Here is a 17,096-nt window from a genome sequence, read left to right on the forward strand (position 1 = left end):
TAAACAACAGAGACAATCATGAGCACAGAGAATGGATGAAAATTGAGAGCCATAAAAAATTATTTTAAGATTGAATTCCGACCGAACATATTATTCCCACTTCTTCATTCATACACACATGGGAACTGCGTCAAGTATACAGCTACATTACAGAGATTTAGGGACGCATGAGAGCCCTGACGATGACTCCCTAAAAAACAGTTCCAATCACAGTAAGAATATGTTTCCTCTGTGTCAGAGTATGTAAATCCTTAGTTAAAACTGTCTTTACAGTTGGATACAGTCTGCCTGCAAAGAAAAACGAGCTGACCTGTACGGGACAAGTAGGTGGCCTGCATGAAATATCAAGGTCATAGGTCACTGAACCTGTAGAGCAAAAATGTTCATGGACATTTTTCAACGAGCACACTGCAGGTATGCAAAATGGTAAATGGCGTATACTTGTATAGCGCTTTCTACCCTCCTTCAAGCGCTTCAGAGTCACAGACCCATTCACACGCACACTCATACACTGGTGGTGGCTCCGCTGACGAACACTGGCGCCAACCTCCCACAAGAGGCAATTTGGGGTTCAGTGTCGCCCAAGGACACTTCAACACATCAAGAGTCGACGCCCCTACCACTGCACCACGGCCACCCAAGAGTATGTAGTGAACACTTATGCAACAAGTAAGGCTAAAGTAAGGAGGAATAGGTGAGACACAGAAGTGTTGAACACATTTTTCATTTTTTAACCCCCCAAATCCTGTAGACTGCACAAAAGGCACTGTAGTGATGTTCACGAGATGTTGTTTGTCTGGACATCCTATGGACACTAGCATATCACGTGCATACCCTGTGAGTACCTACATGAGTGATCAGTAGAGAGCCAGCACTCGCACTCTGTTGGTGTAACCCCGGGCTCACAGGGCTACCGTTACAGCTCCGATGCGAGCGCCGCAGTCTTTACGTAACTTTAAAAGCGTTCACGTCCTGCGCCTGCGGTCAGGCCTCTGCGGCGCTGCGAATTCGTTTCGTTGGGTTCAAATTTTGCCAGATGATGCTGCTGAACCGCAGCGAACAAAGGGGGAGTAGCGTGAACATATGTGAGTTTGGAGTTTTGCAAGGTCGGCAGCAGAGTCTGTAGCTGCAGCCAACCAGGAGCTAATATGAGCCATCGGCTGCAGCTAGACCGCTCCCGAATTGCACGTGAGCTGTAACGCTAGCCATGTGAGCCCAGGGTAAGGGCGCCATACGACAGCATCACCAGAATGTTATAAGTGCACGACCCCTGTATGGATGCATTTGGCTAAAGTTTTAAGCTTAGTACAACACAAGAATTTCTAAAAGTTTTACTGGAAGAGAGAATCGTGGCTGCATCTACTGCAGTTTCATCCAACTCATTGAAACAACACATCAAACCGAGATTGCTTCCAAAAAAAAAAAAAAGAAAGACATCCAAATGAAGAAGTAAAGAAGGAAAGGCCTTAAAAGTACAACACAGAAAAATGTTTGCTGCTGTGTGCTGAAGCTATGCCTATAAGAAATTCAATCTTACTGCTGAACTGAAAAGCAAACCAGAACAAAAGGTTTAGCTGATCTGAAGCACAACAGCACATAGACAAGCTTTTGATTTGATCATCTGATTTTTTCAGTCATCACATTTACAACTATGTAAACAAGGTAATTAAGTGTCTTATCCAATAAGAACATAATAATATATTGACTGGCATACATTCTTCAATTTCTTATTTGTATAGTTTTACATCTGCACATGTACACAAAAAGCAGGAGATGGAGTGACAACGGCCATTTCCTCCTTGAGAACTAAAAGAGAAGCTTGTAGAGCAACGTTGGAAGCACGTTTACCATGAACAGACTCACAGAAGTTTTTAAAGCAACAGAAAAAGTGAGATGGACTAAAACCAATCCTCCTTTCATTCCTGAAGTTCATGCATACCAGGAAGTACCAAATGCTGCAGTTCCTCAAAAAACAACAGGCAGGTTCAGAGGGAAGCCATTCAAAGTCGAGAAAAAGCGTTACATATACAGCTACAAAAAAACCTAAATATATGGTAGTTTCTGAAGCTTTTTCTGAAGCTTTTTTAAGGGGTTGTTTTAGTTGTTATTCAAGATACCTTTGTGTATGCCTGAGTGTGTGGAGGTTTTTTTTTTTTATTTGTGGTTTTGATTTTGTTTAGTCAACCAACCATAGCTTCAGCCCTCTTTGTCCAACACATTTGATGTTTTCAGAACACTGTAGAATAGCTCAAAGTAAACTTCAGTCAACATACTTTTCCCTCCTCAGGATTCAGTTTGGCAGACAGAATCTATTACACATGTGTCAAAGTCAAGGTCCGGGGGCCGGATCCGGCCCTCCAGATCATTTTATATTATTGCCATTAACCGCCAAAAGTTATCTTATATAATTGTGACAGGATATACTTTATGGAGAGCAAAATTTTGGGGGATATTTATAAGTTTCATTTTTTATATAAAATGACATACAAGTAAAGAAAATGTAAGGTTTTTTTTCTTTTAACATTTACTTTATTTCTAGTTTGCATAATTTTGACAGATTATTATGGAGAGCAAAATATAGAACATTTTTTATTATTCAAGTTGATTTATTTTGGAATATTCCTGCCTGTTTTTATTCATAGTTATGTTAAAAAGTTTTAAAAAATTTTAAAATATAGTTTATGTGCTCAATCAATGTATAACCTGTTCGGTCCGCGACCTAATGTGTGTTTTGGATTTTGGCCCCCTGTGTGATCGAGTTTGACACCCCTGATCTATGAGGTGAAGTCAGAGATGATTGGTCCAGGAACTGTGCGTCTATGAATAAAACATGAGGATTTTCTGATGATGGCACTTTCACAAGGAATTTTCAACAATGCGATTTCTTCCAGTGTTCTGGTTTTGTGAGCATGCAAAGGGACTCAACTCTATAGAGCAAATATCAACGATCTGATTGTACCATCTGCATTCTGGATGGAGGATCATGTGCCAGCTGTACAGTTAAAACATCAACAGCTTGTTGCATTTAGCCAGTCTTCTTTTCTGCAGTTACTAGTGAAAAGTTTTGTTCTTTTAATTATTTTCAAGCCTAACAGTAAATAAATGATCATTTCTGGTACATTGAGAGAGAAAAAATGTCCCGAACTTTTAGGTAAATACATCTTCTGAGAAGCAGATTTACAAGTGATACATTTTTGAAGACAAATTAATTTAGGTTGTTTAAATAGTCTAATATTATTTCTGTCTCTGAAATTCCCCCCCATTGCCCCGTGGAAAAGACAGCATCAGCCTCTGCATGTGGATGCATCCAAAAAGCTTCACCTTTGCTGTTGTGTAATCCACCACCTTCTTTGTTGTCAAGTCACACTTGTTCCCAACCAAGAGCTTGTTGACGTTTTCACTGGCGTAGCGGTCAATCTCCTGTAGCCACTGTTTGACATTGTTGAAGGACTCCTACCAGGGAAGAGTAAAAAAACAACAACTAAGCACCAGGCCTCCGGTGGAGCAAACTGGCTTAATGACACGGTAAGAGAAGGGCCTGAACACTAACTGGAAGTTACTCTGAAAATTTGACCTCAACCTCAAACCCAGTGCACCTGCAGCACATCATACCACCTGCATTATCAGAAAGGCAGTGGTTCTACCCAATGTACTGCTGGGTCTTCTCACTCACCAATGTTGACATTTGAAAAATGCAAAATAAAGCTTTACAGGAAGTTTAACCTTTATTAACAGTAACTGAAACCTTACCTCTTGTGTAACTAAAATCGGGTTATACAGCAAAATTGTGCTGGGCGATAAGACAATACACATCTGTGGGCGACAGAAGTGTCTATCCTGCCATTTCTCTTCTATTGTTTCTTTTTGTGTGCTCATTTTTATTGCTGTACTTTTGTGCAAAAACTTGTTTTGCTACCAAGAAACTTCAAACTTTTGTTCACTTTAAAAAACATTTCTCATTTATAACTATTTAGTTACATGTTACTTAAAAAAATAAAGTCAGAGAAAAGTAAGGAATGACATTTTTGTCATTTTTTCTGAGAATAAGTGAAAACATACTTTATTGTAGTATATCATGATACATATTGATTATTGTGATACAAAATATTTTGTATGGTGATTTACAATTTCTTCTATATTGCCCAGCACTACAGCAAAACAAAAAGGTATAAAATGACTTGCCTGATCTGTGACATCGTACACTACAATGATACCATGGGCACCTCTGTAGTAGCTGGATGTGATTGTACGAAACCTCTCCTGTCCGGCTGTGTCCCACTGTCAGAGGAAAGGAAAGAGGAAGCCACTGTGTCAAAAAGATCACAGAATTGAGTTGTTTTTTGTTTTTGAAAAACACATTTTAAAATTCCACATTTTATGTCAGGAAAAATATGCAATGAAAAGAACCTGCATTTTCAGAGTTTTATAAGTCCCCAAAGTCAAAAATGTTCACAGTATTCCATTTATTACCATAATAAACCACATTCCCCTGCAAAAAGCTGCAGATGCTCTAGTTTTAAGTTAGTGTATTATTAGCAATCGCACGCCCAAGTATGTGACATTAGTTCTCTGTGTTTGACCCATTCTGAGGGATGCAGCTGCAGCCACGATCCGGAACAATAGAGCAGTTTACCCCAGAAACAAACCAATATCGCTGAGTGACAACTGAGGAGGTATTAGCTACCATTTTCAAGTTTGACTCAACAGAACAAACCCATACCCTCTCAATGACATTATCATTCCTCCACTGAAACGAAACTTTCTGAAGTGAAAACCCCGACAATTCATTCGAGTCCCACTCTGATCATCTTTTGATCTATTTTCAAAGTGCTCCCAGTGCTCTTTATTATGATTATGCCATTTTGAGCCAAAAGAAAAAAAACAATCTAGGACATAGTTTCTACAAAGCAACAAGAGCTCATCAGAAATTCACCTCTGAGTTGTGAGCAGAGCAAGTCTGCCCTCATTTCCCATGGTGCTTAAACTCTCTCCCTCTTGCAATCTAAACCTAACATTAGAAGTGCAACAAAAATTGCACACAATATTGTAGCTACCCATCTGAACAGTTTTGATCCAGGTTCCAGCTCAGATGAGGAAAACAAAGACGTTCATGGATCTACTTGTCTGCGAGTGGATGCATCAGAATGGAGCAGAGCAGGAACTGTAGCACCTACACCACTATTACAAGCCTTTTCAAAGTGCTTTTTTTCCATCTGCCCCTGATTCACAACTATTTGAATGAAGAAATACTGATAAATGCAATTTTATCTTAAATTTCTTTATATATGTCCTCCATCATGAGAAAATGCATCAAAAAACATGTTAAAAACACCAAAAATAACACTTTCATTTAGTGGGTCTTTAACACAAAGGTGTTGAATCAAACCTGCATGTCTTGAGTAAACAAAATGGTTGTTAACAGATTTAAAGCAGAAAGGGAAAAAAACTGTAGATTACTCACAATCTGAAGTTTAATGGTCTTTCCATCAAGCTCTATGGTTCGTATTTTGAAGTCAACACCAATAGTGCTAATGTAACTTTCTGTGTATGTATCATCCTGTAGAGAGAAATTAAGTCAGTTACAGAATCCATGGTTCTTATTTACTTCCTGCTTAAGAAAGGAAATGTTGGCAAGATGGGAAAAGGAAATGTCTCAATAGTAAATAAGGGTGCCCTGGTATACAAAGCTAGTGCTACTCCTTGGCTAGATGCTTTAAAAATGTTTAGACAAATTCTCTTTTTGAAGACTTGGGCCCGATCCGAAAATTCCCCTTCTCCCTCCCCCTTACCCCTCCCCCTTGATTTGGAGTGGCAGTTGAAGTCGACGTCGTGTCCGGAATTATTATTTTTTAAGTTTCACACTCCAAACAGAGGGGTCCAAAGTCTGCTATCACGAGAGTAAACCGCATCGTGCGAAGAAGCTCTTTTCTTCCCTTTGGTGCGCTCTGAACCACAGTAGTTTATATTTAAATGTAAGTAATGATTTTGTGTTATAGTGTGACCTTAAAGTTATAAAACTGTTGTTGTTATGGATATTAAACCACTGGAAGCGCCGTGCTAATGCTAGCGGACTGGCGATGTTGATGACGTCATTGAATGGAAGTCACGTCCGAAATAATAGACACTATTTTTTCCTCACCCTCCGTTGGAGCAAGCACGGAGGGTTATCATAGCCAGTTATGTGTCCCACTGGCATGGAGCCCCACTTATTTGTAGAAAAAAGTTTTTACTGTGTGGCATTTTTGGTGTCAAACTCACTGCAAATCTGAGAAGAAGGCAAGACTTTCCAACACCGGAGTCACCAATCAGGAGCAGCTTGAATAAATAATCACTAGAGTGAAAAAAAAGGTTTGGTGTTAGACAGGAACTGACAGACAATCAAGTCATAAACAGTGTTTATTTCAATATATTAAAATTACTTTAGATTTCAGAGTTTCTAGACTTCAACAAGAGTTTTAAGTAAACCCAAACAGAAGGTAAAAGCAGATAAACAGATCTAGACCAGAAAAAAACTTTATCATTTGATCCATAGAGAACTTATAACACAAGAGAATTCAGTCTGATTTGTGTTCTTTGAGCTTACATTTACCTGGCAGTTCATAGTAAATTCTAACATATCTAAAAATATACCTAGCAATCTTACAAAACTTTAACATGAGTAAGGGAGGAGCAATTCATTTCTGTGCTTATAATTTTGAACTTTAATTTTAGCTTGAGTCTGAGGTTAAGGCATTGGCTATTATAGTAAGATTATGAAGCTCAGTAACCTGGATCAACACTAATATTCATCTAAACAGCCTGCAGCCGACCGCCACGCCTAAACTGTATTCTGCAAAAGCAACATTTGCAACGTCAAACATAAAAGCAGCGAAATCTATGAATGGTCACAAAAAAGCATGCCTTTGAAGTATTCTTACCATTGAAAATATATAGTCCTAGAAAAACAAAACTACTTTTAACCGATGTCACGATTAAACTTCACATTTTCTAACTGCGATTCTACATCTTTATATTAAGATATTAAGTTTGACGCAAACAGTTGACAAAAGTTATTCATTTTCGTTGTAAAGAAAACCAAAAACTCCTAATCAAATCACTGTGGAAAAAATGTGGAGAGTAATAGCTCACAATAAGCTTTAGTTTAAAAAGCACTTTATTGTTATCTGAGATTGAAAATCTGACTGGAAAGTCACTTGAAGTTTCTGGAGTGCTTCCATTCACCTGCTTCTCTGTGAAATAAATTCCACACATGCAGTTTCTCGATAAACAATTGTTACTCTTATGTTTTAATCCCTGGTAGATCCGGTCTATTGATACATTATAATGCATTTCTACCTAAAACTTAATAGTTTTGACACAACATTTTAAACTAAATTCCTCTTTGTTATTGTAACTACATATGATTCACTACCAATTAGAAATATGCTTAAGTACAAGTGTTCACTGATCTGATTTACACCAAGAAGAAATCAGCTTAAGACAGAAATGTTGACCGTTAACACAGGAAAAGGCCTAAAGGGGAAACATTGCTTCAAATGTAATGAGCACAAACAATTGTTAAAAAATAGGATTATTTGTGTTTGACAGGTTTTTCCAACGTCTAAAGGAGCTAAACATTAAACAAAGTCGTGTTTCTGCACATTTCAAGATTTAGAACAGAAAAAAAAAACTAAAAAGGTAGTAAGAAGTGAAGTTATTACTCAACACTACTGTGAGGAAATCGAGGGCCTATCCCGTGACATGTGACCTACACATGACTGAGAGGCTGTGCGGGAGCAGCTTAAGGCCGACAGAACATATGACTGAGACTGAGTCATTCACAACAGCGAGTCCGCCGTCAAACCACTTTTCTCTCTCGGTATCAGCAGGTGACAGACTGCTGTTAATGGGAACAGGAGAAGCTAGCTAGCTAGCTAGCTAGCTGCTCCTCACCCATTCAGGTGGACACGAAACATTCGCTACGAGGCAGGGTCCACCCAAAGCCCACCAAGCCGGCCCACGGATACTAGGTTGCCAATTAGCTATTTAGAAGATTCTACATTAATTAAAATGTACCCCAGAGTTACGCTCAGGAACAGAGAGCACCTTTGTTCGGTATTAACGACGTACAAACACCGGGATGAACACCTACAGGCTACAGTCCAACCATTCTAGAATACGATATTATGACTGTACCACTAAATCCTCGAGTGGACAAACCCCACCAGGGCACTTTCAGGACAGATTCTGGCCCAGGTGCGCAGACAGGAAGCAGTCAGCTGATTCCACGTCAGTAGCTTTTGTTCAAATATCTGCCGAATCCCGACGAACTTCATAGCACTGAGCTAACCGTATCTCCAGAACCAAAACTTTACGAGTATGATACTTACTATTCGGGATTCATCGTTGTTTCGCTCTATAGTATATCCCTTCTCGTGGGATCAAACCTGTTTCGGTGTCCGTAGATGATCAGCGGTGGTCAGCAGTGATAACTAGCTGGCTCTGTTTTCCGCGGCCGGCTAGCTGTTTTCTCAGCAAAAATCCAAAATGGCTGAAACTTCAACCAGGAAACTGCTAACATTAGCTGCGCTGGTGGCTAATTCTAAATACTAACAGAAATCCTGGTGGGAAAATATCGCGTGGTTTGGAATAAATACAGACGTTAAAGCAGACGTCGTCGTCGCCGTAAGGTGGTGAAATGAGAAAAGTAGAAGAGAAAGAAGCGCGTAGGCAGACGGCTCCGGGACGCGCTCGCGCTCGCTGTCTCGTTGCCGCAGCAGTGAAGTGTCAGCCCACAGGAGGGATTACGTCATTTAGTGAAACGTGGCACAGTGGAATGAGCCCGTGCGCTCGTGTCATGTAGTAATCATTCTACTTCCGGACACATTCTTCAACAAAAAAATTACCGTAGCTCAAATGTCAAGACATTTCTACATTGATTCAGCACCATCTAAGCATTCAGTCAAATTTATTAAAAATAGTGAATAGGCCTACCCATTACTGGATCCTAAGATAACACTTTTATTCAATATAGTAAGTCCTACACAATAATACTTTTATATCTGAACAGATAAAAAAATAATCCAGCTCAAATGTAAAGACCCACTCCAATGAAAATGGTGTTTTTGACAGTTCTTGTGGCATTTTCCTGATGACGAAGGACAGGTAGTGTTTCTAAATATTTTATTTTTCAAATTGTAATGAATCAGATGTAGACAGAAACAATGCTGCTTGGAAAGCAGGCCTCAAGCTCTCTGCTTCACTCCATTCTGATCCATCCACCTGCAGACAAATAGATCCATGAACGTCTTTGTTTTCCTCGTCTGAGCTGGAATATAGCGGGAGAGAGTGTAAGCAGATGGGTGATGGGAAGTGGGGGCGGGCTTAGTCTCCACAAACATTCTCATCTACAACTCAGAGGTGAACTTCTGTTGAACCCCTACCGCTCTGCAGAAACTATGTCATAGAAATTCTGTTTTTTTTTGTTTGTTTGTTTTTTTTTTTTTGGAGGGAGGGGGCACTAAAAACTGCATAATCCCAAGAGACCACTGGGAACAATTTTACCATAGATCAAAAAAGAACCAGGGTGGGACTTTAACATGTGGGACTTTAATGTATGGTGGTGTGATGTTGATCTTAAAAAAGGAAAGTCCTAATTCAGAATGACAGCCTCTCCTCTACAGATCGAGAGGAATAGTTTGATATAAGGTCTAAATAACCTTGAAGCACCGTTACAATGGTGAGCAGAAGGTTTCGCTGCAGAATTGACAAACTTGTCCAGAAATAACAAAAGGAACCTATGGTGGAAGTTTCTCTGCCACAGGATCAATTTGGATTATTTTGATATACAGTATTCCAGTCAAAAGTAAAGGTATTGTGCAGAAAGGGCTAGTGTATTGGAGTAAAAATTACTCCATGCCAAAACCACACACATTTTTTTTGGACCTGCACTTAAGTAAAAGTAAAAAGTATGTTGAATCAAAACAGTTCTCACAAGAACATTTTATGCAAAAAGTTAAGTACATATAAAGGAGGCGTTACTATCCACCTCTGGAGTTATGTCATACTGAACCAGGTCTACTTTTAGATTTACTTCTAAAATCTGTCAAGACTATAAAAAAACTAAACTTTTTGCAGAAGAGAAAGTAACAAAGCTTGGGTCTCTAATTAATTAGTAAAACTGGGTATATCTGCAACTCTCACAACTAATGACTGGATATGATCAAAGAGTAGATTCCTGTACTGATTAACGTTGATGTTTTTCTTGTTTTTCCAATTTAACAAAATAGTTTTTTTTGCTATACAAAGAGTTATGAAGATTACAGATACTAATCCTCCTTCTATATCGATGGCACTCATGTCACCAAGCACACAAAGTGACGGTGAAGCTGTGATAGAAACATTAAGCCAGACTGATAGATCAGCACAAACCTGTTGCCAGAGAGCCTGGACAGGTGTGCAGAACCACAGTGCATGCATGTAACTGTCAGGTAAGTTACCATCGCAGTGCTCACATATGTCTGAGCTTCTGAGACCCATCTTGAACATCCTCTGACCAGTATAATAAATTCTATGGAGAGTTTTGAATTGGATTAGTTGTAAGTTTGGACTTTTAGTCAGTTTAAAGGTGTTTAGACACATTTCTGTCCAGAAGCTTTGATCTGTGCTGCTACTCAGGTCTGCATCCCATTTGGTTATTGGAATTGAAATGTTATTATCTAGGTTGCATAAGAGTTTGTATATTTTGGAGAAAATCTTATTCATTGAAAGTTTAAAGAAAGAGATAACTAGTTCTGGTAATTTTAAGTCATTATCATTGTATTTAACTTTTTTAGTAATTATAGATTTCAGTTGCTGGTATTCCAAGAAGTGATTTATTCCATGTTTATCTTGTAGTTCCTGGGGTGTGATAAATCTTCTATCAATAATTAGGTGCTCTAGTAGTGTTACGCCCCCTGCTTGCCAAGCTGGGAAGTGTAACATCTTTTTGTTTATTAGGATGTCTGGGTTGTTCCAGATGGGTGTCATTTTACACGGTACGATAGAGGACTTGGACACTTTGAGAAAATCCCACCAGGCTGTTAAGGTGGTACTTATGTTAGTACTTTGGAAAAAATCGTGTTTTTTTATTGTTTGGCTGATAAATGGTAGATCTGACAGTTTGATCTTTCCACATAACTCCTGTTCCAAGTCCATCCATGAGTTATTTTCTGGATTATTTCTTGACCATTTTAAGATGTACTGTAATCTGTTAGCATTATAATAATTGTTGAAGTTTGGTAATTCTAAGCCTCCACATCTTTTTGCAGATTTTAGAGTTTTAAGGCTGATTCTTGCTGGTTTATTTTTCCAGAGAAAGCTGGTTATGGCTGAGTCTAATGTTTTAAACCATTTTATTGGAGGTTGTGTTGGAATCATGGAGAATAGATAATTAACTTTGGGCAAAATGTTCATTTTAATTGTGGCTACTTTGCCCATAAGCGACAGGGGCAGGTTGACCCAGCGAGTTAGATCGTCTTGAATGTTTTTCAGTAACGGGGTATAATTTAGCTGCACCAGTTCTGATAGTTTGGGAGAGAAGTGAACACCTAGATATTTGATATTGCCTGATTTGACCGGTATTGAGAGTGATTGCTCAGCGTTACTGTTTAGTGATAATAAAACTGATTTATTCCAATTAATTGAATATTCTGAGATGGAGGAGAATTTGTTAATAATTGTTATTGTTTCACTTATAGAACATGATTTATTTAAAAAAAGTAATATGTCATCCGCATAGAGACTAATTTTATGATTGCCATGTTTTGTTTTAACTCCTTTAATGTTCTCATTCTGTCTTATTGCTGCAGCCAGAGGCTCGATGAATATTGCAAAGAGAGAGGGGGAGAGTGGACAACCCTGTCTGGTTCCTCTTCCAAGAAAAAACCTGCTGGACGTCTGTTTGTCCGTTCTGACTGAGGCATTTGGGTTATGATATAATATTTTAATCCAATCAATGAATGATTCTCCAAATCCGAACTTGTGGAGAGCAGTGATGAGAAACTTCCAGTTGACTCTGTCGAAAGCTTTTTCAGCATCCAACGAGAGTATGTTCATTTCCTGTTTTTTAATAGTGGCAATGTCTATGACGTTAATAAGTCTGCGGACATTGTCACTCGATTGTCTACCTTTAATAAATCCAGTTTGATCATGGTGAATTATGTGGGGAGTGATTTTTTCTATTCTCTGTGCTAATGCTTTACAAATAATTTTGTCGCTTTAATTGATTAATTTATTTATATTCCTATGATCCAACCAGATTGACCCGTCTGAGGCAAGTTATAAAGCAAATCAACCCATACCATTAAAAAATCATTTAAAAATGAAATAAATTGATTATATTGACACAGGAAAATACAATTTATTGAGGCATGGTACTTTCTTTTACTTTAATGTAAAAACAACCAAGTTCCATCAGAGCAGACAACACACATGATGCAGCAGAAACTGATCAACCATCATTACAGTCCAATGTGTTGAAACACTTTGAATTTACAAAGTCAGTCAAGTTAAAGTTAAAGTCCAACTATTTGTCACACACCTTGATGTGTGACCCATCCCCCTGGGGGTGGGGTGAGCTGCAGACACAGCCGCACTCAGGAACCATTTGGTGGTTTAACCCCCCAGTCCAACTGAGGGTGAAGCAGGGAGGCACCATTTTTAGAGTCTTTAGTATGACTCGGCGGGATTTGAACCCACGACCTTCCAATCTCAGGGCGGACACTCTACCACAAGGCCACTGAGCTGGTGTCATGTGAACCATACAGTGTGCTAGAAAGTTCTAATTATTCTGATGTGGAAAAGAACAGTGGACTGAACTTTATCAAACTAAAATGTGAATTAATTTGACATTCATTTATGTTTACTTGTTTATTTGTACATAGATTTAATTCACACTTGATTATTTTGAAGAAATACCAGGAATCTGGAAAACCTCACCTGGACTGTTCAGTACCAGGTATTTCTCTCTGATGTTGCATTCACTTTGGATGCGATTTGCGTATCAAACTCGAGTCTGCCACCTCTCTTTTGATGCACGTCAAATTATGTCCTGGATTGATTTTAGATCAGTCAATCAGATCCAATTGATCGTTTAAGATGAACCAAAATCAACTATGAATCATATTGTGAATCAGACTGTTGTTCAAATTAATCATTACACCCCATCTCCCTTGTAGTATAGTCTTAGATTCTGTTTTTGGTTTCTCTTGTTGGTTGTGAAGCTGAAATTTTAATTGCACCGGACCTGGGATGACTGGTATCGGCCGAGAAGCCCAGAGTCCTCCAATCTGTTCCCAGCACAGGATTATGATTTTTGACTTTTGGTATTTCTTTGAATTGTTTTACTGCTTCACACTTCAAAGTGGTGTGGATGCCAACCTGCATATTTCAGATCAGGTTTTTCTAGAACAGGAAAATGTTGGCCACACCACAGGACGAGAGTATCCTGAGTAATAAGTGCATGTGATTTAAAATTGTGCAGAATGAAAAGAATGATAAACTTTACCAAAATCTGGGAAGCTTTGGAAATAACTCATTTTCTTTTAGAAAAAATTAAGGAAAGTCAGTTTGTTGACCAAATTTTCTCTGAGAATGCTTATATTACTCATGACAGTTGTTGGCAGGACTTGATCTTGTTTTTACATGCACGTTCATAAACTGTCAAAAAGAAAAAATAGACTTCTGTTATAACCAAAGGCTTTTAGAGGGGAACAGTGTGGTAGGGCACTGTCAAAGCACAGTGGTATTCATTTTCTGTATATGAAAACTGGATTAAGTGAGTCTGATGTCATCTTTTGATAACTGGTTACTTTTGTCTCCAACTAAATTACATCAATTCAGTTGTCATTTTTTGCATATATTAATAAGCAGTAACTGGTCCCAATCAGTTATTGGAAGACCACAGTCCTACCACGTCAAATTGGGCTCCAGAGAATCTGACAATCAAATGGTTTGAATATTCCACGTGAGACCATATACTTTCATCGATGCATGCTTGAATAACTTGCACTCAAAAAAAAATATTATGAAAAAAAAACAGGATTTAAAAAAAACAGTGGTAGTAGCCCTTTCTAATAAAGTAAAAAATGGTGTTTGAAATCATGTCCCACTGAACCTCAGCAGGGACACCAGCACCAGTGAGACACTGAAAAATTCAAGTCTACTTCTGCGGACTCAAGCGGCGGCGTCGAAACCGGGCCTCACCCAACGGCGAGCAGCACCAGCGGCGGCGCGGAGACCGGGCCTCACCCAACGGCGAGCAGCACCAGTGGCGGCGTGGAGATCGGTGTTGTGCCAAGCACCAGGAAGTACCAGCGGCGGCGGAGAGTCTGAAACTCACCCAACAAAAAAGCAGCACCAGTGGAGACGGAGCAAGCGGGCCTTACTCAACGGCGAGCAGGACCTAAGGCAGCGGACTACCTATTGGACCCTTACTGACCCATCCAGATCTTTCTGCCTAGCAAAGTGCACGATACGAAAGGGAGATGCCAGGCGGCAGAGCAGGTGGAAAAAACAAAGAAATGGCCACAGCTGATGACTTGGAAGAGAGCAAATGATCTCTGGGCTTTATGTCAGGTGAGCTGACCAAACTAACTTCTCAGCAGGTGCGAATGATTGAACAGATGGAAGAGGTAAAGGCATTGAAAGTAGAAAAAGACAAAAAGATAGCTACTCTAGAGCAAAGGGTGGATGAATTGGAGCAATACACAAGAAGGGAAGACCTAGTGATATCTGGATTAGAAACCCGTCACAAAACTTATGCAGCTGTAACAGCTAACACTGATTCAACAGAAGATACTCCTGACTAACAAGAGTCACTTGAACAACAAGTTATCAGTTTTCTACGCAGCAAGAATATAAATGTACACAATGAAGCCATTTCTATTTGTCACACGTTACCCAAGAAGTCTGATAAAGCAAGATCAACTATCATCATGAGATTCACTAGTAGAAAAGTGAGAAATAGTGTACTACGACAAGCAAAAAATCTGAGGGGGTCCAACGTGTACATAAACGAGCATCTAACAAAAAAAAATGGCACCATTGCTAGAGAGGCAAGAATATTAAAGAAACAGAAGACAATTGTATCCACATGGACCAGGAATGGAAACATGGATCAAAGAGAAAGAAGGATCACAAGCCAAAATGATCAGAATCAGTAAGCAGAGACAGACCACAAAAGGCAATGGAGGCATTAAAAATGGATTTACAACAGCAAAGTTGGAAGGAAGTTTATGTAAATTATGTAAACAATGCCTACAATTCTTTTGTAGATATAATTAAGGGTTTATACGAAAATAATTGTACACTAAGGAAACTAAATATAAAAAAAACTTTAAGCAAACCATGGATGACAAAAGGATTACGGAATGCTTGCAAAAAGAAAAATAACTTATACAAAAAATATGTAAAGTTAAGAACCACAGAAGCGGAAAACAGGTATAAACTATACAAAAATAAATTGGTTTCTGCAATCAGAAGACAAAAAAAAAGAGTACTACAATAAATTGCTGGAGCAAAATAGAAGTAACACTAAGGCAACATGGGGAATTATTAATATAGTGTTGGGCAAGGATCAAGCACACCAATCACTCCCAAACTATTTTGAAAAAGATTGCCCTGAATTGCATGACACAAAGGATATAGCAGATGGATTTAATATTTTTTTTGTTAGTATTGGACCAAACTTGGCTAAAAATTGTATATGAGTATCATGAAGCAGGTCAAAATATAGAAGATAGGGTAAACAGTATGTTCTTAAATGCTGTCACAAAAGAAGAAGTAAGGAACATAGTAAAGAAATCCGTGAACAAAAGATCAACCGATTGTGACAACCTAGATATGACTTTGATAAAAAGAATAATTGAACATGTTGTGCAACCATTCACTTACATATGCAATTTATCATTTTCGTCTGGAACGTTTCCTGACCGGATGAAAACTGCAATAATAATACCCATTCATAAAAGTGGAAATAAGCACATACTATCCAATTACAGACCAATATCCCTGCTGCCACAATTCTCCAAAATATTGTAAAAATTATTTGTAACCAGACTAGACAAATTTCTAGACAAAGAGGGCACTTTAAACAGTAGTCAGTACGAGTTCAGAGCAAATCACTCCACAACACTGGCACTAATGGACTTAACAGAAGAAATGTCAACCTCATTTGACCAAAAAAAGCACCTCATTAGCATTTTCATTGACCTTAAAAAAGCATTTGACACCATAAACCACAATCTATTACTGAAAATATGGCATCAGAGGAGTCACCCTGCAATGGATCACAAGCTACTTATCAAACAGAAAACAGTTTGTGCAAATAAATGACACGAAATCCACATCAAGTTCCATAACATGTGGGGTACCCCAGGGTTCAGTCCTGGGTCCCAAACTGTTTACCATACATATAAATGACATCACCAGTGCATCCAAATGTGTTTTATTTGCAGATGATACAACCTTCTACCATGTGGGTGATGACATACAATCAATGAAAGAACTACTTCAAACGGAGTTGGTGAAAATAAAAAAATGGTTTGGCAAAAATAAACAAAAAAAACAAATCAGATCATTCTGTTTACTTTGCTGGTTTTTGCTGCTTGACGGTTATCTGAAAGTGTTTTAACCTGAAGCTCCTGTCGTGTGTGGGATGGGAGGAGCTTCCTTCAAAAGCTTCTCTCGCTCTCATCATATTTAGGACGCAAATATGAGAGATCAAGACTGGCGACCTGTCCAGGGTGTACCCCGCCTTCGCCCTTCAGTAGCCGGGATAGGCTCCGGCACCCCCGCGACCCCGGAAGGGAAGAAGCGGACAAGAAGATGGATGGATGGATACACGTCCTCATGTCGGGGTTCAGAGAATCTCCCAGTGAGGAAGCCGCTGCTCCATAACAGGGAAGACGTGCCGTCAGGGGAACAGCAGTACGGCAAGCAAAAGGTGTCATAAAGCACATGTACTACAGATAAAAGTAATTATTAGAAATACTTAAATGTTAACACAGTTATTTTCAATGAAACAATACAAAAAAATAATTTTATGTTTAATTTTTATTGTCCTATTTAAGGTTTAA

The 17,096-nt window shown here is 38.8% G+C and overlaps 1 protein-coding gene across 1 annotated transcript in view; it reads right to left on the bottom strand.

The window, feature by feature from the left end:
* The window catches only part of LOC112160002 (ras-related protein ORAB-1), a 10,629-nt gene extending 1,815 nt beyond the window's left edge, over positions 1 to 8,814 (bottom strand). Inside the window, exons 1-5 of the mRNA XM_024294299.2 lie at positions 8,370 to 8,814; positions 6,259 to 6,331; positions 5,462 to 5,557; positions 4,183 to 4,278; positions 3,322 to 3,453 (exon numbers count right to left, since the gene is read on the bottom strand). Coding sequence (XP_024150067.1) covers positions 3,322 to 3,453; positions 4,183 to 4,278; positions 5,462 to 5,557; positions 6,259 to 6,331; positions 8,370 to 8,383 — 411 coding nt within the window. The 5' untranslated portion in view covers positions 8,384 to 8,814. The remainder of the gene's footprint in view (positions 1 to 3,321; positions 3,454 to 4,182; positions 4,279 to 5,461; positions 5,558 to 6,258; positions 6,332 to 8,369) is intronic.
* Positions 8,815 to 17,096: the final 8,282 nt, after the last annotated feature.

The sequence above is a fragment of the Oryzias melastigma genome, linkage group LG2 (genome assembly GCF_002922805.2).
Source record: "Oryzias melastigma strain HK-1 linkage group LG2, ASM292280v2, whole genome shotgun sequence".
In the NCBI taxonomy this organism is placed as follows: domain Eukaryota; kingdom Metazoa; phylum Chordata; class Actinopteri; order Beloniformes; family Adrianichthyidae; genus Oryzias; species Oryzias melastigma.